General features: G+C 41.9%; 1 protein-coding gene across 1 annotated transcript in view; it reads right to left on the reverse strand.

The window, feature by feature from the left end:
• Positions 1–23,783, reverse strand: part of MOSMO (modulator of smoothened) — a 30,207-nt gene extending 6,424 nt beyond the window's left edge. The window contains exons 1-2 of the mRNA XM_054843323.1: positions 23,503–23,783; positions 2,657–2,869 (exon numbers count right to left, since the gene is read on the reverse strand). Coding sequence (XP_054699298.1) covers positions 2,657–2,869; positions 23,503–23,608 — 319 coding nt within the window. The 5' untranslated portion in view covers positions 23,609–23,783. The remainder of the gene's footprint in view (positions 1–2,656; positions 2,870–23,502) is intronic.
• Between the last annotated feature and the right edge of the window lie 369 nt (positions 23,784–24,152).

Here is a 24,152-nt window from a genome sequence, read left to right on the forward strand (position 1 = left end):
AGAGAACTGACAGATCAAACTTTTGTCCTTCACATGTCCCTTGGCTAAACAAGACAGACTAGACCACTCACAGCAATGACTCATATTTATAGATGCACGATTGAAAAATCTGGAGTCATCTAAGATGACAAGACTCAAGCAAAAATTCCACAAAAAGCACAAGCTATGTATTTGTATATAAATTCCAGCAGGAACTGGGCAAGAATGATTTCTTACCAGGCTCTCCTTGCTGCTAGCAGAGCTGCAAGCAAACGGCTTAGCAAGAGGATTCCTTTGCTCGTAGATGATTTACTCTAGATGTTGCATTTGAAGAGAATGGAGCTGCCAGTCCCAGGGCTGCCCTTGGCAGTCCCCACAGGCTTCCCTGCCTGACCACCTGGGGTAGCACGCCCTATGTCGTGTTGAGAAAGTTCTGTGAGAAGTATATCTGCTAGCAGCCTGCACTAGGCTGTTGAGTCTTGAAATTGCTTGCAGAAGAGATGTAATACAACCATGAAGCTTTCCCTGCCCCCTCCTAATGAGTTACATGTGTTTTCATCCTGCAGCACTGGCACTTCACAGGAAGGACCTGTTCGTGGTATTCCAAATTGATTCCACACAGCTGCATGTTTCCTAATACTACTCTACAAATAGGTTACTAATTTGTGTTGCCATCCAATGAACCACAGAAGTCACTCCCATCAACTTTTTGAAAAATACAGAACTCTTCCTCCCATTCACTTCTTTTCCAAAAGTGATTTTTCTTACAAGTGAGTTAAGCAATAAAATTTCCCGTCATCATTAACAGGTCACAGAGTCATATGTATTGGAGATGAATACCAAAGACATTGAATTTTAGAATTTTGGCAATGCAGCGATCGTATCTTAATAGAATTATGAATAATTCTGAGTTGCAAAAGAACAAATGAGTATGTTTCATTATTAAACATCTCATAACAAAAAGGCAAGTGCTGAAATAAAAGAATGTCCTTCTATATTTAGACTTCTAATAATGGGCCTGTTGCAGGCCTAAAGAAATCTACAGAAAAAACAGCTTTAGGGTATCAGATTTTTCAGCTGAATGCAGTTGTAGAAAACTAAAGGTGCATGGATGTGACGACTGGAGATATTTTAAACAACATTAAAATATGTAAAGCCCAAAATACAAGTTCTGAATTAAGAAAAACAACTCAGTAAAAAAATTATGGTATCAACTATTAATATATAGTATTCTGAAAACCCTCTTTACCCTAAAGCTTTGACTTCAGCTTATTGTAAGCACCTTAACTTTATAAGGCATTTTGTGTTTAAACCCTCCCTGTATACATCAGATATACATGAAATATGCAGGGATAAACAAGGGCACTGGAAAAGGTGGGATGGAATATTTGGTAATACTCATGTCTGCTATTTTAATCATTCACCGGAAAATAAATAAAAGTAAATTACAACGGATACAGCATTTCAATAGCTCCATTGTTTGCAAGAGCTGCACCATTAATCTAACATGCTACATAGCAAAGTTGTCAGAAGGATGGCTTGGACTGTACAAGTGCCTCGGTGAAATACCTTTGCTGGAGCTGAGCACTTTTATATATTATTCCCTTCCCCCAAACAAGGTATAATCTCATTCATATTAGATATCATTAGATGTCACAGAGTTCCATTAAACCTTATTTATGCCTGTGTAAACCACAAACTTGCATTTTCTAGTTAGTGTTCATACTACTTTTAGTGGTATGTCATAATTCAAGTCAATTTAAAAGCCCTCAGGTTTTGAGTGTTTTCATGCTGTCATCCCCACCATTAGGGCACCATTTCACAGTTGGGCTAAGCCTGTAACACACACCAAGAAAAGGAAGTTTGAAAGTTATTCCCCTCACTCGTTATAACTGATTTTCTTTTGCCCTGAAGCAGCCATAGGATATGTTTCCCTGCACAGAAACACAGGGCTGCTAGAGAAGGCCGAGCTGTGAGGAGTTACGCTGGTGCTCATACAGAGGCAGAAAACCGCTGGTACTCCTCCCTCCAGCTAAAGCACTGCTGTGGGTCACTTACGGAAGCGAAAGTCTCAGCGCTGTGAAGCACAGCAGATGCTCTGCAGTGGGCAATCCTCCTGCATAGCCAATTAGGATGCAGATATTCTGAATAGAACACCCGCTGTGAGCATGAAGCAGGACTGAACCAGCATCTGGAACTGATGAGACACCTAAAGTATGGATGGATTTCAGACTGTAGTACGTCTCAGATATATCTACTGCCGCCTCTTCCTCGGGGAGGGAAGTTTCAGTCGTTTCATTCTGCTAGGAGTAAGTCCTGGATATATGGGAGCAGGGAAGTACAAACAGACACACAATTCAGGACTGACCTCTTCTATCCCTGCTCATTCTCTTAGGTCAATTAACGGCACTGCCCAAGGGAGGTAAAGGGGTCAGGCCTTCCTTTCTCTCACCTTGGGCCCACAGACTATTATTCCCTCTCAATTACAGTCACTTCGGATACCAGCCCCTTGATTTCTGAAGAATTTTATTTTTCCCTCAGACGTGGTATTTAAAGAGAAGGAAAGTTGTGCACAGCAAGAGCCCTAAGCACTGCTCCTTGACAGCACTGTAGTGTTATTTTAGACTCCACCAGTTTATCCTGCATACAGGTCAACTGTGTAGTTGCGGTCACTTACTTCCAGTGAAAGCTATCCAGCGGGCATATTTAGTAGCTTCTCTTCGCCAGTGGGAAGCCACCAGCAAACCACATGTGACAGTTAGTGAAATGATTCCCATAATGATGAAAAATAACGTAGTGACCCACTCAGGAGGCAGCCGTGGAGGAATACAGGTCCTGTCACGTCCATGGATGGTTTGACACTGTCGCACAAGGCCAACTGTGAGAGCACCTGAAAATACATAGCAGAGAGGCAAGTAAACTTTCAAAATCCTCTCTGAGGGGCGCTCAGTTGCAAACCAAAGCTCAGAATTGTCCAAAAAGAAGGGATTCTTTCTGTGATGAACTTAAGCCTTTCAAACACAGAGGATGGGGGAGGGGGGCATGCTTTAAACATCTATCTTCATGTTCTTTCATCATAGGCTTGCACAAGTTGAAGTGAGATGGCTGTAAGCCATATCTGGTTCTTAAGTGGCAATCAAGGTCTAATCGAAGGGATAAAGCACTACTGCAGCAGTAGCTGAGTTGTACAGAGGATCACTCCCTCATCTGTGCAAGATGAAATACTTCTATAATCTAACAAAATGAGCTGCAGCCCCCTAAAACACCTTTAATTGTGTAATGCATTTTTCTCTCATCTGTAAATACAGCTTTAATCCTCAAAGTCTTGCAGCAGAAACCGCATTTAAGTCATACCAAGATTTTAAGAACATTTAAAAAAAAAAAAAAACCAAACCCGAACACTTCTTGACAATAACTCTTTCAGAGTTCCTCTATGCAAGACACTGGTCAATCCTTTGGACAGCTAACAAGTTACTATACAAACTGGGATATCTACCCATAGGATCTATCAAAAAGATCCTAGAAAAAGGACAAGACTGGTAGAACCACCATGACGTTTTATGCAAAATGAGTTATTTTCTGTTAAATAAAAACAAATCTGATTTAAAATTCAATTCAGTGCTTTTGAGACTCATAAAAAAGCTTTTAGTAAGCTTCAATAGAGAAGTTCTCTTTATTTGGAAAATTTTAACCCAAAATTAGCATGCAAGATTAAAATCCATTTCTTCCAGTGTCTCTTAAACATTAAGTCCTATATTTCTCAATTTTGTCCCTTCTTCTGAACTGTTTTCCTAAATAATCACAATTGTCCTTTATCTAAATAAGGAGCAAAAAACCAACAGTGGATAATATAAGAGTCAACATCTTCCTCCACAAATCATTGTAAGTAAATATTGTAATAGTTGACCTGTTTAAAATAAAAAGAGGGCAACTTAGAAACAATTACAGTAAGACTTGGAAGCTTAGGTTTAGCATGTCTTTTGGAGAGAGAAACAACTGTTGTACTTTTTAGCTTCTTTTGGAAAATAAAACCATGAAACAAAGAAGTAAACCAATAGTCAAAAGGGCAACCGGTCCTAGCATGCACCTCTCAGCACCCTGGAGCCAGTTTCTACACGTGTTCAGATCCTGCCTGCTTACACCTCAGCAATGAGTACCAGCAGCACCAGCTTCTGAGCTCAGAACCATTGGGCTAGGAGGCACAATAGCATGTTTTATTAGATGCAGTGCTTCTGATACACTCCTAGAGGATGGAAAGAACCAAAAGCAAAAAAATTACCGAATCTGTCCTGTTAAAACATTGCTATAACCTTCGTTTAGACTATAAATTTGTACCCCTATTCAAATACATCCTTGTAATTCCGTACTCATCAGCTGAAAGATTCAGAGATGAATTTTCAGCTAAAAGTTGAAGTCAAATCCTTTAAAAAAGTGTCAGTTAAAAACCCAACAAAACTGGCACTTTCTACTCCAGATATACAGCAACCACACCATTGCTGTGCACCAGGACTACACAAAACTGAGCCTGAATTACACGAGCGATCTTGCACAGCTCACGTACCTGTAAAAGACACAGTTTTACATGAGCTGCTGCTCAGTTGCTTGTTCATAGCCTGCCATGTTATCATTTTACATCAGCTGCTGGGGCAGAGGGGAGATGCGCACGTGTCCTTAAAAGTCAAGCTCCCGGAAACACATGCACATTGCAGAACCTCATACAGAACACTCAGTAGTTTCCTGTAGTTTGGGGATAAAGAGGCCATTCACTGCAGTATCACAGAACAGGAAATTAATCCCAATCGCTCTGCAAGACTAGGATTTAACAACAATTTTACTATACTTACAGTAGAAGTCAGTTTTTTCTAAACTGCAATTCTAATCTAAAGAATGACTACATAAAAATGACATCACACACAGATGTTTTCTGAATTCAGAGATCTTGCCTGAAATCAGTGACAGTAATTTAGCGCATTTTTAACTTTGGCAAAAGCAAGAGTGATAAGAACCACTGTGCTGGACTCTGTTCCTTTTTCTGTTTTAACTGAAACTAAAGAACAGTCGCTATAGATGAGCGTGTATTAGAAAGAGACAACTAACTCATCTTTCAGATGCAATTTGCAGTTTATATTGAAGACATTTTTCAATTAACAAGAGGACATTTAACATGTCAGATTCAGAGAGGACCAAAGCTAAGCCAAGCAGTGCCATATCCACAGGAAAAAGAAGAGAACTCCATCTTCAACTACTATTTTTCAGAGCAATTTTTTTGCTGTCAACATCTACTTCTTCAAAGGCTGATTTTCTCAAAAAAACCCCAACAAACTCACAAGGGAAGATGAAAAATAAGAGAACAACCCATTAAATCTCTGTACTGCAAGTCCCAGGGTAGCATCCCTTTTGAAGACACAAGGATAGTTGCAAACTCAGAGCAGGCTTCTAAACATCACTGCTGGTGCCCAAGTGTGTTGTTCCACTCTTTTTTTTTTTTTTGTATTTTTTCTAATCAGAGTTTTAAAGCGTCAGCAAATAAAATTCAGGATCTGCCATTTTGGAGGAAAAATAGTGAACTTTATAGTTAAGCTTTTGCTAGCACATACTTAGTATTTTCTCTTAACTGCTTCATGGATTACAAATTTGAAGTAGACATATACTCCACATTCAAGGTTTTGAGCCTTGAGTCTGCAGACTCTAGGGAGGCAAATGGAGGGCAAGAGAAGGTTTGTGAACTATTTCTAAAGGTTCCACAAAGGTAAGTGGGAGAAACAGCCTCATTATATGCTCATAAATTTAGTTTAAATTCAAGTTTAAGTTCACTATACAGGGATACCTCATTTGTGTACATAAACTGGGCAGAAGGAACTTAAACCTCATAGCTTTCTCCCATAGTGACAAATCTCCTGTTGAATGCAGACTTCAAAAGAAGTCTCTGGTGTGGAAAAAGACTATTTTTTGGCCATGAAATTCAAAAGAAGAGTAGGTTTACATGGTATTTCATTGTCTTGGTGCGTTCTAAAGCAATCGAGCAAACAGTTGCCAGGCAGCTGCCAACAAACTAACTTGTTACACAAAATCTTGTTTAACTTAACAAGCCCATCATTGAAAGAGGGACATACTGAATCGAAGAGTCTCCATCTGCCTGCAGTTAGAGAATCGCCTGACAGTCCATCTCAAGCCACTCACCAAGTCCTACTCTGATCCCTAGGTAAAAGAGGATTTTAGTTGTTCCCTCAGAACAATTCCAGCACAATTGCTGAAAACCTAAGCTCCTAACAGAGGTATAAAACAAAGAGCACGTCTAATGTTAGTAGATTAGGCAGATTAAAGGTGGATACAGCCCTAAAACACATGCAGCGGAGTAACCATGCCTGGCCCTCCTCCACCCCCCGATGCCTGCACCACCCAGCCATCGGAGCTATAATGACCACCTGGAGTCGCGGGCGCTGCGCCCTTTCCTCAGATGCCTCTCCCTCTGTAGCTCTTGGGAATGGCATTATGCAGGTCAGTAGAGCTAGTGCAAGAGGGGATTAGGATATATATTTCTAATTACTAAAAATGAGATTCAGCCTTGATCAAAACCGAGAATGCTGCACTGAGCAAATGTCAGTGAAGTGGTACGTAGTCTCTTCCAGTAAATCTATTCCCTAAAGTGCCAGCGCATTTCAAACACGTTGAACGACCTTCCAGTAGTGACAGTCTGAGTACAACCAGGACTCCAGTTTACACCAGTGAAAGATTTCATGATCGTATCCCTACACTACCTCACCCAACTCCTCCAGACCACCAGTAATGCTCATTTTCTGACACTGCACATTTTTACTAGAATCACTAATAAAAAGACTAACAAATACACCGACATTTGGGAGCATCACCTGTTTAAGTTTCACAAAACTGCTGAGGTGAGGAGGGGAAAAGGCACCACGCCAAAGACAGGCAAGCCCTAGTTTTTCCCCTTTGTGCAGATGTGCGGCTGCCACGGAGCCGACCCACAAGTCCCACAGGTGCTGTGCCATCCCTCTCCCGTTTCCGTGGTAACTACGGAGCCACCAAGGAGGAATCATGGAGAGAAACAAAGATTGCTGCAGCCCTTTCACTCCCCCACCTCTCCATCACTTCTGAATTATTAAAAGTGGCAGAGTGATACCACGGCTGGAAAGCAGCAGCATAATAACCGCTCTTTGGATGCTCGTTGTTCATCTATTATTCGACCGCCAGAAGACGTGGGGTCAACCATGCCGGATGGACACAGGAGAGGTGCCACTGCCGTGAAGAGCGTACCATAGCATAAGAAACAACTCATATGGTAAAAGCACGATGCAGCGTACGAGGTGGGGCTCAGACATTAGAAGGTCACAGAGCTCAGCAGCTACGCTGTCACACAAACATACAAAACACAAATCCTCACAACAGCTCCTGCTCATACAGCTTGGGGTACCGGCTCCTCCTCTGTCCTCCCCTACTGCCCCCACCTGAAAATGCCCTCACTCTTTCCACCATTTTAGAGAAAATGCTATTCCTTCGGTTTAAATGGAACCCTTTATATTCCTTGACAACAGCTTCCTCGCTTTTACCTTCCACATACCAACCACATCCTTGGTGAAATGCTTATTACTAACACTAAACAGATATTATGGGCTAATATGCCTAGCGAGGAGGTTAAAACATCCAACCGCTGCCAGACAGCCTGCCCTCCCTCGCTGACCTGATGAGATGGCGTGGTTCTGCTAGAAACCCCCATTGAGACTGCCAGACAATTTCTGCTCAAACGAGATACTTTTCTTTAGCGTACCGTGGACTTGTTAAACCATCTTTGCTAAGTGAAGAGCAGTTTACAGGGTTCCTAATGAGGTGTTGGTGACGTAAATCTTAGAGCACCGCCAATGTGGCAGGGACACTGATAAGTTTTATGTTTTAGTAACGAGCACAGTACATGCAGCTATGTTATTCTGGCACACTAAAACAATCATTGCTGCTGGTTAGGTAACAGTTGCATGCCAGAGAATGACATATGTAAAATAAGGGCAGCTCAGTTAAGCCATTCCCTGTAACTCTTATTGGGCCACAGACAAGGACAGGAGGAAACAAAGTTGTTCTTGGAAAGTTTCTAAATTCTGTCCAATTAATGAACTTGAATGGAAAAAGGTCTAAGTCCATCTAAGAGGAGGAACAGCCTGCAGCTGTCTAGTGCGCAGCTACAACTTGCAACTCAATCCAAGGGGAAACTTTAAAGCTCTAAAGAGAATGCAGTGATTGTGTCATGGCAGGCTAATTCCCTGTACCAATGTTAAGGAGAACCACGGAGTTGACTTCGGCCACCTTGCCTTTAACATGTCTGCTGCTCCTTGCCTGCAACCAAGCCTCTCTGACAGAAGACCGCTTTCAAAGTGAGCGAAGCATAGTCGAGGAATTCCTGAGAGGAACAAACAACAGAACACGGTAAGAATAGTTCCAATGCAACTGCCCATAACAGCAAACAAGGAGGTGGTATTTCCAAGAAAAAAATGTTTTAAAGTCATGCAAGGAATTTGGCAAAGGGGGATGTTTCCCAGTCTTACATATGTAATGTATTTTCCTGCAATGGGTGCCTTAAATGATGTTACTATACAGAAGGGGAAGAAAGAATGACTTATTTAGGTTTATTTACATGTATTGTGTTTTGGGGAAAGTTTCTATTAATTCTGTAGTCCAGGTATTAGCTCCTTGGAAACAGAGTCCTCTCCCTTCTGCCCTTCCTGAAATCCAGGGAACTGACACTGATGATCCCTGCCACAGCCTGGGAGTCACTCCAGGGTGCATATAGTCAGTTCTACTTATTCCAGTGTAAAACCCCATCAGAAATCAGACCCTGTTCCCTCTCTGGTGATGGGATTAGTCACACTTAGAGTAAGCAATGCAGAAGGTTAGGGGAAAAGTTGTGCTTTTGCAGGATACACACCTGCTCCAGTGCAAAGAGGCAAAAGATACAGTACTCTGCTGGTTAGCAAAGCCCTGCAAATCCGGGGAGGAAAAAAGGAGTTAACAGGGCTGGGGAAGACCTCCTGGTTCTGAAAGGCATGGTCCATGTTGTAATAGCTGGGGTCTCAGTACGTAAGGTCCCACTGAATGATGCCCACACACGTAGCTCATAGAATTTGTTTCTATCTACAACTGCTCAGAATTACAGCCTTGTAAAAGGAAACACAGTTAGTCCTCATCTACATTTTCAGCCACTGACCCATTGAGGCCATTTAAAACGTTTAGAGCCTCAAATAACGTCCTATCAGAGCATTTTGTAAAACAGCACGTACACATAATTAACTGCAGGTAAGTAACTACAAGCAAGTCAAATGCTCTTTCCTCCACTTTTCTGCTTAGGACAATACAGTAACTGGACTATACCTAAATAACTATAAAAGCTATATAAAAGGATCAAAACATAAGATAGGATCAACTGCCAGTTTCCAATCAAGCATGAGAATACCATAGCTGTTACTGTTCTTACATAAATAATTACTATTATTGTGAGGGATGGGGGTAGTTTGCATAGATGCTCTTTAGCATCTTTATGCCACTAAAATAACTTCGAGGTTACCATGCAAGTACAGCATTCAGGATGTGGCATGACACATTGATTCTTTTACTGCGGATGTTCCAGTATGTTGTTCAGTTAGTAGATTAAGAGGCAACCAAGTTCAGACTTACTAAAATAAGATTTATGAATGTTAAAGGACGATCTAAAGAAAGCCTAAAACACAACAGAGGATTAACTGCAAAGGCACAGAACATGGAGGAGCTGAACACAAAGGGATTATGAATTATCTTTCCTGTCCTTTGTATGCCAGATACTATGTTTTTGGCACTCTGATTCGTCTCTCAAATCATCTAATAGGTATTGTAACCCTGGAAGAAAAGCTTTGGAGTTTCTCACTTTGAAGCAGACCAGATGCAAGATCAATTCATATGCCCACTGGATATTTATTGGTATGAAACAAACACCTAAAAAGTATTTATACAATGTTAAAAGATCAGTTTTAATAAAGACCTAGATATACTTGCAAAGTCTGTGCTATACCTAGAGCACATCCTTTAAGAGCAATTCAAGTCAATAATGCAAGATAGAGCATATTATATAAGCTGCTGTTTCTCTTCTACTCCATTTCCCCCCTTCTCTGAAGTCAGAACGCTCTCGCCCTTTCAAACCAACTCTGAAACGCACCATCCTTCTTGTTCAAGAGATGTAAACGGTGTTTCCTTGTTTCAGGAACTAAGTGACTATCATAAAAATACTCACATTGGCAACAATAGGTGAGGTAACTTCCCTAGCTTCAAACCCAGCTCATGCTAGCTATGAGGAACCTGCCAACTGAATTCTATTTAACAATCTAATGTCTAGAGAATTTAATTTATTAGGTACCATTTTTGGCACTCTTTAGAATTTCAAAGCTTACTGGCTTTTAAACAGAAGAATTCTCATTTTTAAAGTCTAAACTCAAAGTTAAAAGAGTTGTGGTACATTAGCAGAAAAGCTTGCCTTGCTGCTGAAGACCATCTGGTGCCTGAGTTGTCTCCAAAGTTTTCAATTCAGTGTTTATATCATGCCTAATTCAAACCAAATCCTTCCCCCCCCCCAAACCCACAGTCTTCTCCTTCCCTCCTCCTACCCCCAAAGAGAAAAAAAAAAAAAATAATCAGGGGCCATCTAATGGGAAAGATCCTTATGACTTACACAGATTAGAAAAGTTTATTACTACAGATGACAATCATTATGACACAGCAGTTGTAAGTGATATTCAAATTGCACACATTTGGACCAATATAAAGTAAGTTTATTTCTGAATTCCAACACACAAGTTTCAATGCTACACTGCTAGTGTATTGGGGTGGGGGTTTTAATATTTGGGGGTTGTTTTGCCTCTTTTTTTTTTCTTCTTTCTTTTTTTTTCTTTTCTTTTCTTTTTTTTTTTTTTTTTTGAAGAGATGGACCACCACACACTGAAAGAGCTATCCTCAGGCAACAACGCAGGAACAACTCTCCTGAGGACATAACAAAGGCTCTGTGTGTTCTCACGTATCAGAGCCAAGAAATCTGCCCACACTGAAGGTATTCTTTCCTACTTCAGAAGACAGCATTAATTAAATGTTGGTAAACAGGATCTCTAATAAGTTGCATCCTTCTAGTTGTTTATTTTCTGACACTATAAGCATTTTCACAATAGGATTGTGTTGTCAGTGACCAGAATCTTTACAGTTTCTTAAGTGGCAAGGGCCTGGAAAAAAGAGAGGACTTTAAAAAAAAAAAAAAAAGAAAATGTAATGTTTTATTTAGCTTAAAAACCAAAAACCCATAGTTATTTCCATTTTCCCCCCAATCAAAATAGAGCTACCCAAAGTTGACAAAATTTACTGCCTAAAAAAAGAAAGATCAAAGGCAGTGTCAATATTTAAAAGTGATTTTTCTAGTCAGCTACACCAGTTTTATGCCATATGTTCAGTTGAAAGCCAGAAGCTATGACACCTACAGCTGTTCTGCCATTTAACATCTGATGAGCTTGTGTTCTTTTTAACAGAGTTATATTTGGCTTCAGACAAAGCTGTAAAATGATATCCCTCCATCCAATACACCACAAAACCCTACCCCAACCTTCTCAGAAATGGTCTGCTGATCACTACACATTGCATGGTGGATGTGCAGGCTCCTGGAGGTTGACCATCATCTACAGGGATGCGAGGTGGCCAGGCTGGGTCAGTAACGGCAGCACCACAGCTTGCTGTGCGGTAGGAACACAACACAACACAAGCAAGAACACAGAAATTCTGGATCTTCACAGTTTGGTGGATCACCTTGCACGTAGGTGTCTTAGAAGGTGGTCTGCTCACTGGCTGGCAACATCTGGACTTCAGAGCTCTCAATTTTTAACGCCTACATACCTAAAAGCACCATTTCACCTAGTCAGTTGAGTTTCAAACTTAACAGATGTCCAAGCAGATCAGAACAGATTTACCAAAACCCCCAAATCACAGCAAGTAAAGTATCCTGGTGTTCTCTCTCTTTATTCACGAAGACCAAATATCTGTCAACCTTCCCGGTTACAGTCTAAAGCAATTCTCTGGCCTGGTGACAAGGGCATTCAAGGGCAGGAAGAAAATTCAGGTTCTGGCCATGCCCTCAAGATTGCTTGTGCATTTTATCAAATGAAATTTAGGAGGAATAAGGATCATCATCCTCTGTCAGCCGGAACTGTTGTGCTTTGCACTGATCTCACCTTGCGTCAGATCAGTGGGTGCTCCAAGGACACCCACTGATCTGGCTCTTCTTATGAATTTGCCAGTAAGGTGAAGGGAGAAGCACTGAAATGCCTTTTGGCATTCATATGGTTAGAAACATATTTACAAATTTTAGGTGTCTGCTCTGCAAACACTCAGCCTAAATACACCTTATGTGCTTGAATGGTTTCTTACAGCCAAGCCTAACTTTCTCCTGGTCAACTGCTGAGAGCAAATTTTAGGCCCAGGTTGCCAGAAAGTACAACAGACCTTGCTAAATAAAGAACAAATTACTCAAAAAGCAAATAAAATGCACTAACAATTTGGTGGCGATTTCTTTAAATCACATAACTGATGGCAGGGTTGCATTTATAGCAACGAGGCCATGAGAAGGGCAGTTTGCAGGCAGAAGTAATACCTTTCATTAGAACAACTAGAATAATTGGAAAGATTAAGCACATTTCTGGTCATGCAAGCCCTTCCTTGGACACACGAGTTTCCCCCACTCTACTAACTGAGGATATACGAGATGCTACCTCTGTCTTCTAGACCTGCTTTATTCCGTAAGGTACCTTTTATCAATTGAAGAATGGCACCTAAATGTCCCAAGACATATTTCATTGCAGCTAGAATAATATTTCAAGTAGAATAAAACCTAACCTTAGTTTTTATTCCTAAAGGCACTTTTTAAGCGTTGCCAAATCAGCGTACGACATGCTTGTAACAACCGGCAATACAGGTTAAACTGCACTTTAAATAAGGATTAGGTACAGGGCCAACAAAGAATTTATTCTCTACAAGTAACACTTCATGTGCTGAAAGACAGACTGACATATAGCTTAACATACAATCTGTCCTCAAGGACAGCCGGCACATACTTTCCTGGCTGATGAATGTTTTAAGCACCCCCACCCCCCCACCCAGTATAAAAGGTAGCTTTAACTTTTCAGGCAAATTGGGAAAAAAAAACCCCCACAACTTTCTTCTGCAGTAATAATTCTCAAATTGGAGGCATTTACTTGTTGTTCCCATCACAACAAAAACATTAAAAACAACAAATAGGAAGGCAGGGAGCATATTCAGGATTTATCCTGAAGTTACATTTTCTTATCGCTTTTGCTAGGGCAAGTCCTTGTTTTAGAAGCCTGCATAATTTAAGCCTGAATTATTTAGGCAATTAACAGGTGCTGTCTGTGTGGTGATAACACTTTCTCCTTTATCACAAATCGGCATCTACAAAAATAGACTGTAAGAGTCTGGAGACTTTTTTTTTTTGGCTAGAATAAGAGAAGACAGACCACTCCTGAACAGTTAAATTTGCACTTTACCGAAATAAAATATGACTGTATCTTAACAGCAGGGCTCAGTCCTTTCTGAACAAGTGGGACTATTCTTAAAAAGCAATCAGATGTTATATAGTGCTCCAAGGAACGTATCTGTTAACATATGTTTATACAGTTGTTATACTGACATTCTGAAACAGAATTCTCTCTAATTTTAGATTCAATATAAACAGGCAAGAAATGCTCTGTCTTTATCACCAACTTCATCTTACTGAACGCGTACTTACAGGGAGCATTTACTTCAGATTACATTGGGCATAAGTAAACAGACTTCTGTCTGTAAAACTGCGACTACTACTTCTAGCCTTTACTCTCTTTATTTCACCATTTTTCACGTATCAAGCTTCAGGGTGCTTCTTGTAATTACTGAGTGACCCAATAATACTCTACTGAAAGAATTTATGAGACCACATTAGAAATTCTTGGCCATTCAATCTTTTCAGGTTTCCTGTACAATCTTGTTGCATAGTTTTTAAATTGAATTAAGTGTGGGTTTAAAAAACAAAGTGAAACATGCTTCTTCCCACACGAGTTTCTACAATGGAGAACTACATCATTAAACCATGAATTTAGGTGCATGATTAGTTTCAGAACGGAATTCAACCTAAGGAAAAAGAGTTCTTTCTTCACCCTTGTGACTCCTCTTCCCCCACAGCATGCAACGCCTACAACGCTCCTCGCATCAACAGGCACAGAAGCTGCAGTGCATTTTCTCCTCCACAAGAAAGGAGACCAGAAGCTTCCACTGTGGCAGGTCTGGAGCTGACGCTTCCACTGACTGTGGGAATACCGTTGGCTGCTGTCTGTGCTTAAGAAAAGGTATTTCCTAATGCTGCAATTTATATTATCTCTATTTTGTACAGAAAAGACTGAACATCAAAGCAAATTTTCAAGTTACTTTCTATACAAAAGTCAACCTTCAGAAAGCTTGAGGTGTGTGACCACCTCTTATCAGTTTTCTTCACTTTGCTTTGGTATAAGGACATTACAATTAAAGGTTGGTATGTTTGCTGCTTTATGCTCATACTGATGAGGTTACAGATAAAACCGTTCCCCCTTACTTGTACATTTGCCCTGCCTATCACGGAAGTCAGAATCCATCTGATTTCAGATGTATACAAAGATTTTATTGCAAAAAGCAAGCAGTTTCACTGAGACATCCTAATAACATTAGTATATATGCCATCAATTTGAGAACTGCAGAAAGAATCTAGATTCAAAGCAGCTCTTTTGAAGTATTCACAGCAAAGCAGTTCCGAGACACATTGAACAATCAATTTGTCCTGTTCTCTCTTACTCTGATGCCATACCTATTCCTTAAAATACGACCAGATGACATTGCTGCCAGTAGCTGGGAGCAGTCACAGCAAGAGAAGTGGAAACAAGGCGAGAAGAACCCAAACAACGATTGGTGAGCAAGAGAACAGGCAACCCAGGAGAAGAACTGCAAAACTGGGAAGTTGGCTGAATGATGAGCGCTACGGAAGTAAACTACTTGACTTTACTGCCTATGAACACTGTCATTTGATTATTCAATTCTGGGATATAACAAGCTCAGAAGCTCAGCCCTACTAATGCAGTGTCCAAACAGCTGCACAACAAATTGCTCACGGTCAAGTTCAAGGCCTAATGTGAACTGTCTTCAACTGGACAAATATTTAAACATTTAAGTGGGTTATTAATCACTACACCTTGAGAGACTGTCATCGTTAATAATCCCGAAGTGCTTTGTAATTTATGGCACAGAACTGCAGCTACCATGGGGCTCTTGGGTAGCAGCCAACTGTTGCTTATCGCACTCCGTTGCATGGATAGGAAACGCTGGCTTCTGATACTGCAGTAAATCCCTGGGAGGCTTTTGATGCCTTCACAAGGGAGCATTTTAGTTCATCCCAAGGACCCAGACATAATAGACTGAGTACGTTTTGCTCAAAGAGAGGAACTAGACTTGACATACTCTGTGGAATTTGTAACCTCTAGCTCAGCTACTGTTTCACACTGGATTAGCTCATCCTGCAGACACACCATCACAATCAGACTACGTTTCCTAAGGTAGACAGGAGGGTCCAAACTCTTGCAATCAACTCAATTTACAAAATTTAAGAAACATATATGAGATAATACATCAAATAGGAAATCAAATATGATATAACAGGAAGAAACCAAGAGCTTCACACTGAGAAAGGGTGTAACCTACGACTGTTAATTCCATATAGATCCCTATGGAATTAGGCCAATCTAAGTGCTTTGCCAGTCAAATGCTCTAGCTTGTTTCCCCTCTCCTTAAAATAGGCACCTACCCTGCACAGATCCTCTTCTTGGCCATATCTCCAGTTTTTCAGATCTGTGTATATCTCCATCAGTCAGAGGCTTGGGGAAGAAAAGTGAGATTGAGCAAAGCAGCTGGAGCACACATAAGGGGATTGCTGCAAAATTACCACAGAACTTTTTTCCTGCAAATAGCCCTCAATAAAAAAAAGACTCTGTCCATTACTAAATTTGTAGGCACTGTGAATTACAATAACAACTTACAGTTATGTAATAAAAAAATTTTTAAATTTAAAATTGTATAAACTATACATTTATAATAATTTATAATTTTCCCAAACTACTTCGTACAAGAAATAAAGACAGCCTCCATATTGTATTTGTTCCACCATACTACAAACGTCATTTTGTATTTGATTTTAAAATAGATAGCAGCATTTAACCTCTTCAAAGGTCAATATATCTCCTCATCCATGAAGATGCTACCTTCTTCTGAAATACACAGGTATCAACCATTGCTGGAAAAAGGATTCAAGAACTAGGTGGAAAACATCTGCATAAGATGAAAATCCTACATAGCACAGCTGTACTGCAGCAAAGTAAAGTTAGTTCTCTCTACTTTGTTTCAGGACTAGCAAGAAAATAAGTGGGAAAAAGTTGAGCTGTTGTGAGGTACCTATAAAAAAAGTAGGTCAAGCTTAAAAGTTTCACCTACTGATCTTCTTTGCTTTGGCAAAAGTACAAATGGAGTTTACATAATGCTGCTCACATGTAAGCACTGGCTGGAAACTAAACGATACAAATGTTTTTAATAAGCCTCAGTCATTAACAGGATTCCTCCCCCCCCCCGACAGTTTTAAATCTTTGTTTTGCAGTACATACTATTGAATCCTTACTTTTAAGATTCATGTATTTAAGTCACTCTTGTGTTAATCTCATATTGTGGCAACAAATGTAATGCACACGCCTAAAAATCAACTCAAAGTTGATTTAAAAAAATCATCACTATTAGTGATATGCAGATAGTTCCTGAAGCCCCAAAGCTGAAGTCTCACCAAGAGTTTGCACTGTCTATAAAGTAGATTTAGAACTACATACTTCTTGAGTAAAGCATAGGATAGACAGAAAACAAATCTGAGTCTGCACACACTGAATATAATTTAGTTCTATAGTAACTGTACATATTGCTGTGAAGTAGAGTTTAAAGAAAAGAAGTTATTCCACATACCTGAAACTCAAGTACCTTCGCAAAAACACCTACTATCTGAAAAGAAATGCAATACTTGTTATTCTTAGGGGTTTTCTTCCCCTAAAAAATAGTGGTAGAAAACAAAAGTTTAAAAAAAAAATCAAATTAAAGGTTTGCTGTTATCACAGAAACTTCTGTGATAAATATACTAGCTCTGTTTTAGAGGGGAAGAAATTAAGATACTACCACGATAACTTTCCAACATCCAGAGTCGGTCATGCCAGATGCTAGATTTGAAAGGTAAGTACAAGTTACTGGCTCCCAGATCTGTACTCTATAATCAGGTATTTCTTACCTAATTCTTTAACACTAATTAGAGAATGAGGAACTCAACAGGATTTGGCGGGAGGCAAACTAAATAGTTTTGTACCTTCACACACTAAAGAAAAAACAAAACGTTCACCTAACAGAAGCAGTATTAATTTGTATTTGTTAAAAAGCAGATGTAAAACATCAGTTCCTCTACGGACAAAACCAATCAGCTTTCTCAGCTCTGCTCTGGCAGGCTCAAATAACCAGGCTGACACAGCTCTTTCATGAGATTCTTCCTACACATAAAATAGTTCCATATGTTTAAATGTTGAGTGGTTGAGCAAGCACAAAATTAATTCATTACAACAATGCCTTACTATTAATTTTCCTTGTGCCTTAAGGCCTGGTCAGTTCCAGAACTCAAGCACAATTCAAACTCTTGGCTTTGTCAGCTTTTTACATCCACTTGAAAGACATCTACAGTCACGAAGTGGAATGGAAATTTTGATTTTAAAGATGGCGCTGACACTCCCAGTCCAGGCACACTGATTAACAGACTGCTCTTGCTATTCAGATTGTATGGGGTTTAGATTCTTTGCCAGTCCTTACCAGTTCTTATTTGGGTTTTGTATTGTTGTTTCTAAGGCACTGGCAACGTCTCTAAAATGCAAGTAGTGTTGGGAGTGGCTGCATCTCACAGCAGGTCCTAATCCCCTCATTGTCCAGATCAGCAGCGTATCACAGAGCATCACCTTCCCCTCCTTGCTCACACACCCAGGGGCATCTACCAAAAGGAAAGTGTTTTCCTAGAAATTATGTTCCAGAACCTAATGCTAACACTCTGATGTTCAGATGGCTTTGGAGATTGCTTTTCAGCAGTTCCTTCTTTCTAGGGCACAATGGCACGTAATTCATCATTCTCTGTACCATCACCCCATTAATTTTTTTTTTGTATTCTCACCATGCAATCCAAACAGGTTCACGAAAGGGCAAATAACATCTCTTGTCACAGTCACTACGTGATACAGTACAAAAAAATACTAGGAAAAAGTAATTTTGTAGAACTGCTTCCTATCACGTCCCATCATTCTCTACTGAGAAGAACTGGGAGAAGCATGCTGTGTTTCAGGTACATTGCAAAGTGCTTAAGAAATGATCACCAGAACCCTTTAACAGACAGTTTTTGAAAAGCCAACTACCCATACATCAAAGAAACAAACCAAAACAGTATCTACTTCAGTGGACAGCACAATGATTGCTCTGTACCATGATTCCTCTACAGAGGAGCACTGTACATTAACAGTTCCTCAGCACAGACTCTAAAGGGCAGAAGTGGGAATGTGTTACACTGATTTTTACATATCACTACTTTTTGAGCAGACAACTACATCTAGAACAATAGCACTAGCTGGAACTCAAGTTTACGCCCTGTTGTAAGTTGTTGATGCTTTATTTATTCCATTCTCTCTCTTCCATTTAGAAACACTGGTTCATTTGAGTACCTTTATGTGGTCTTGGGTTTATTCCATGCTCCAGGTAAAGAAAACTATTTCAGTGGCAATATGGTCTCAAGCTCAGCAGGAGCCAGGAATCACTGCTTGGTCACCTGTTCACTAAGCTGATCTCAACAAAGCTACAGCTCCTGTTGAAACAGTGGAGCAAAATTCCTCAGGAAGAGCTATGTCATGCAGAGGAATAACACTGAACAGCAGTAATTTGCCACTGAGTACTAGACAACTTCTTTCACAGGAGCAGGGAGTTAACTGCCTTGGGAGGAACAGCCTGCTGGGTGTAGCTTGTTCTTCTGTAAGACCACAGATATCACTGGATCTGGAATCATACTTCACAAATAAAAAAAAGCAACTGAGTATGCAAAACCAAGAACTACACATGGAAGATACATGGAAAGGTAGCACTGGTAAGCAAACCAGACAATTTAAAATAAGTGGCATGTTGTAGATTCACAATTTACTATTTTACTGTTACTGCACAGCATGGTACAGAAGGCAGTTTAAATGGAAAGCATAATTCCTAACATAAGCATCAAGGTCACTTATGTCACAGATGCAAGCTGAAATTGGAAGCTCTGCTGAACACCAGTATCACCCAAGTCAGCACTGTTGTGCATATGCCGAGTGGCCTGGCCATAACATTATACTGTGTGTCCTGTTGTGATGTATGTATCAACATAAGAGGACGTAATAAATACTTGCTTTAGAAGTTACCCGTCAGAGTTTAGCAGCCTTAAATTCTGACATCCATATTAACTTAATGACTGCTATAAAAAAGGTACATGTTGTTCTGTAAATTGGAATCAAATGAACAATCATGCTACATAGGAAGGGATGACTAAGTCACATAAACAAACTGATAGCTTAGCTTTCTGAAGGGGGATTTTATTTCATTAAATTCTCCTCTTGAATTATTTGACCTATCCTAAAAGCATTTCAAATTGTCAACCCCCGCCACGTGTACAGCTTTTAACATGTCTAATTTCAACCGTGCATACTATTCATACCCTTCTCCCTACAAAAGGGCTGAGAGCTGAAACTAGAGCAACTTCTGTCCCCCTTCCTCCCCTACTGAAGACAAAATATCAAAGTCATTAAAGACCCTCCCACACAAAAAAAAGGGAACATATGGAGACACAACTACCAGCTATTAAAGTTCATCCCAAAAGAAGTGTAGAGATACAGGAGCAAAATTCATTACTACTGAAATCAGTGGGAGCTTAGGCATTGGCTTAAATTAAAGCCAACTCTGTCCTTATTTCTCACACAGAATATCGGTTTGATAAAAAAGGATGTCAGTGCAAGAATACTGAGAAGCCACTGGTTTCCAGATTGGAGTTATCAGTGTCCTGTACTTGCACACCATGAATAAGTAAATCTCACTGAGAGCTCTCTGAAAGAAAAATCCATTGAATTTTCATCTTTCCTTTATAATCTTAAAGATGTATGAAATACCTGAAACCAAGTTAATGAACAGCTCTTACAAAACTACCTAAAGAAAAAGCACCCAACGGAGACTTGGACCCAGATCTACAAAGGTGTAGTTCCTCTGGCCTAAAGACAGAAAAGCATCTGAAACCTTCAATGACCTCATTTGCAATCCTTTGCTCATCATTACAATGCTGGAGAAGAATTTTTATAGCCAACATTTGTCAAATGACTGTAAAACTTATCTTTAAGAGTAAGGTTTAGGAGACTAATCAGTCCTTCCCCTATATTGATTTCCCCAGAACATAAGCTCCTTTAAAAAAAAATATTAAAAACAATGTAGATTTTTCAGAAAACCATTAAAGCCACTGATTTATTTTGCTATCCAATTTAGCAGAAAATCATCATCATCTCTGGAGTAAGATGTATGTATTGTTTAGCATTCAAATCAGAACAGATTAATATTTTTTCCCCTGAAACACAAGCCCAGGTTCCCAACCTTAACGGCTGAAAGCAGCTCTGAATGAGCCAATGCAGTGCTGCCTTCCCAGGTTTGCCAAGACCTCTGCTCTATGCAATTCTCAAACAGCTGCAGTATCGAGAAGACCAGGCTGTTCCACGCTGCCTTTCAAAACCCCGCGGACAGCAGCCAAGCGGAGAAACAGCATTCCTCCCCTTTCTCCTTGTACTAGGCTGCCTTGCAGAAGCAGAATCTAGAATAATTCCCACAGGGGATGAAGCTAAGAACCCAGAGGTAAAGCAAAGAAATATTTTCTTTCACCAAAGAGTTTCTTTCACCAGCTGAGAGCAGGATGCTTCAAAAAATACCCTACTTCTTAGTGGCACATATGGAAGTTGGATGGCTTGAATGTGGTCCAAGTACGATAGTCTGCTGAGAGCGCCTGCATCTCACTACCAGCTGGGACGGGCTTTACTATCAGGGCTGTGTCCTCCTGTGCCGTACTTCGCCACAGCGGTCTCCGGGTAACGAATGGCACTCATAAAAGCATTTATCTCATAATTCGATACTACAGCGTTTGCTACAGGAAGTCCTTGACTCAATGGGCATCCTCACGCTTCCTTTCTTTGCAGTTTGGGCAAAAGGCTCGTTTTGGGTCTAAGTACTAGAAATATACATTTAGATTGTTTTTAAACAGCAGTCTTATAACAGAATGCATCGAATCCCATACCAATAAAAATCTACAAAAGAGTCATTAAGGAAGGGTGACAGCTAGTTCTCCTTTATGATTTTATCAAGGTAACAATTTGTTTGACTTCAAAATACAGCCAAAAAAAGGCTTAGCACTAGTCAAATAATGTTTTGACAGGCAAGTCCTTCAGAAAAATCCATACAGATTTCACATTTGCCAGCCTAATTAAAACTGTTATCTGCACCTCTAAAAGGGGCACAGGACAGAAATGGCAGATGACTTTTAAGTAATCATCAACTAACTAAGAATTAATGATTTCTAGGTATAATATTTCAGGAAACACTTTTTACATTATAAAGAGATATTAAACATTTTTCTTTAATGAAGAATGTAATGGACTGTGCTTAGTTGCCAGAAGACCTTTCTTTCCATCAGTCATTTCTTCAGGGTAGTTTTAGTTATTTCTATACAGGCAGAGAGAACACAACATCTTACACATTGCATAGGATCTGTTAACATGAGGCAGGACTTAAGACATACTTAAATATTTAAAATTAAGATTATTTTATTTGACTTTAAGCCCCTGAAGAAGGGCTCATTACTGCAGCACCGCTGCTAGGTGGAACTGCAAGAGGAAAGAACCAACTATTTTATGTAGCCATAGGCAGGAAGATCATCATAATTAGCTATAGGAAGAACAATGAAGTCACCTAGGGAGTTCCTGAATACTGCACCTTGGGAAGTGACTCGTTCCTCTCCTCTGGACCACATGGGGAAGGCCAGGTTCTAGACTAGGTAACTAGAAGCAATACAAAGAAACCATAAGGATAGTCTGGTCAGAGGGAATGCCCAGTCATCAATCCCTAAGAGCCAATATTTTTAATACTCTACTTCATCAGAATAAAGGAAATATGACTCTATTTGAACCAGTTCACTCCTCATACATGCACCAAATAATAGGCAACAAGATGCAAGGCAGACAAAGAACATTTTTTAAACTGACTACAAGAATTTATGACAGAAGCCTTTACCCCAAGATGTCTTTTCTCTATGCTATACCTGTGGTTTGCTCGGAAATGATAAGATTAGGAAAAGGCGGTTAAGTTAGTTTCATCTGTTTGCAGTAAGGATGGCTTCCTTTCCTGACACGGAGATTTGGGGTTCTCTGGGACATGAGATCAAAGAGCAGCCCTCCTCCTTCTATTATCTCTCCCTGCTCCGCTGATCAGAACACGCGGGTCCTCATCAACAGGCTGAAATAAATTGTTCATACAATTACATCATAAGTAAAAAGACAGACGTACAAATCCTTGCTCTTTTAAAGAAAACAATGTCACATTCTAAAATGAAAAACACATGGGATCTAGGCTTAAAAGCTGATAAAAATCAGCACGCAGGAAATAATCTGGGGGAAAAAAAAGATGAAGGAAAGCAAGATCTTCCCTGCGACAAAGGAAGTGTCAGTACAGTACGAAAGGTTCAAAACCTGCCACAAACTATACGGAGAGGCTGACCTCAATTAAATTCCCCGTCCAGGGTGACCGAACCCGGCAGACAGAGGCGGGGATGCCGCTCTCGCCCTCCGGCTTTACGGACTGCAAAGAGGGTCCAGGGGCTTCTGCCGGACCCCCGGGGAGACTGGGCTCCGCAGAGCGCGTCCCCCCGCCCCGGGCCCAGCAGCCGGGACGCACCGCGGGGCACCCGCGGCTCTGCCCGGGGAGGAGGATCCCGCCAGCTCCTGCCGGGCGCTTCGTCCCCCTCCGTGCTGGGGAGGGGACGACAGGAACCGGCCCCGAGAGCTCCCCGTAGCCCCCGGGGGCCCGGCGCAGCCCCCCAGGCTTTCCTGCCCCCCTCCCCCAGCGCCTCACACCGGCCCCGCCGCGACAGCGCCAGGCCCCGCGGCCGCCGCCTGAGGAGCGGCCCCTCAGGGGGAGCGGCCCCTCAGGGGGAGCCTCCCCAGCCCCCGCCGCCGCCTCGGGCCGCGCACCCCGCCCGCCCCCGAACCCACCGGGCGCTGGCGGAGCCCCCGCCCGGCCACCTGTCGCCCCCCTCGGTGGGTCCCCGCCGCCGGGCCCCCTCACCCGCGGACTCGCCGGTGTTGATCCAGTCCGGGTTCGCGAGGCTGGCGATGGCGAAGATGTCGGCGGCCAGGAAGAGGCATCCTGAGATGATGGTCAGTTTGTCCATCTCCTCCGGCTCCGGCGGCTCCCGGCTCCGGCCTCCGCCCGGCTCCCGCAACGGGCCCGGGCCGGGGGCGCCTCACAGCCGCGGCTCCATGGGCCCCGCGCTCCGCTCGGCAGCGGCGCCAGGAACGGGCTCCCCCCGGACGGAGCCGGAAGCGAACCCGGCGGGCGGGGGGGACGGCGGTTACTCCGGAAGGGAAACCCACTCTCCCCGGCGTTCTCCCCCGGGAGGGGCGGGGCTTCCCGCGGGGGAGGCGGGGCCTCCGCCGTAACGGGGCGGGGGAACCCCCGAGGCCGCGGCGGGCTTTCTCTAGGGAGCGGCGCGCGGCGAGGCGGGGCTTGCCGCTGGTGGGCGGGGAGAAAGGCGGGGCCGGCCCTAAAGGGGCGGGCAAGTGGCTGGGCGCGGAGGTGTGTTGTCTGCGCGAAGCGTGAAGGGGGGCGAGGGGCAGGGCGGAGCTCCGCCGGTGGGCGTGGCCTAGGGAAGGGGCGGGGCATGACGCCGCTGCGGGGCCTGTGGGGGGCGCTGCCGCCGGCCGCTGCGCGCGGGG

Source organism: Grus americana, chromosome 15 (genome assembly GCF_028858705.1).
Source record: "Grus americana isolate bGruAme1 chromosome 15, bGruAme1.mat, whole genome shotgun sequence".
NCBI lineage: Eukaryota > Metazoa > Chordata > Aves > Gruiformes > Gruidae > Grus > Grus americana.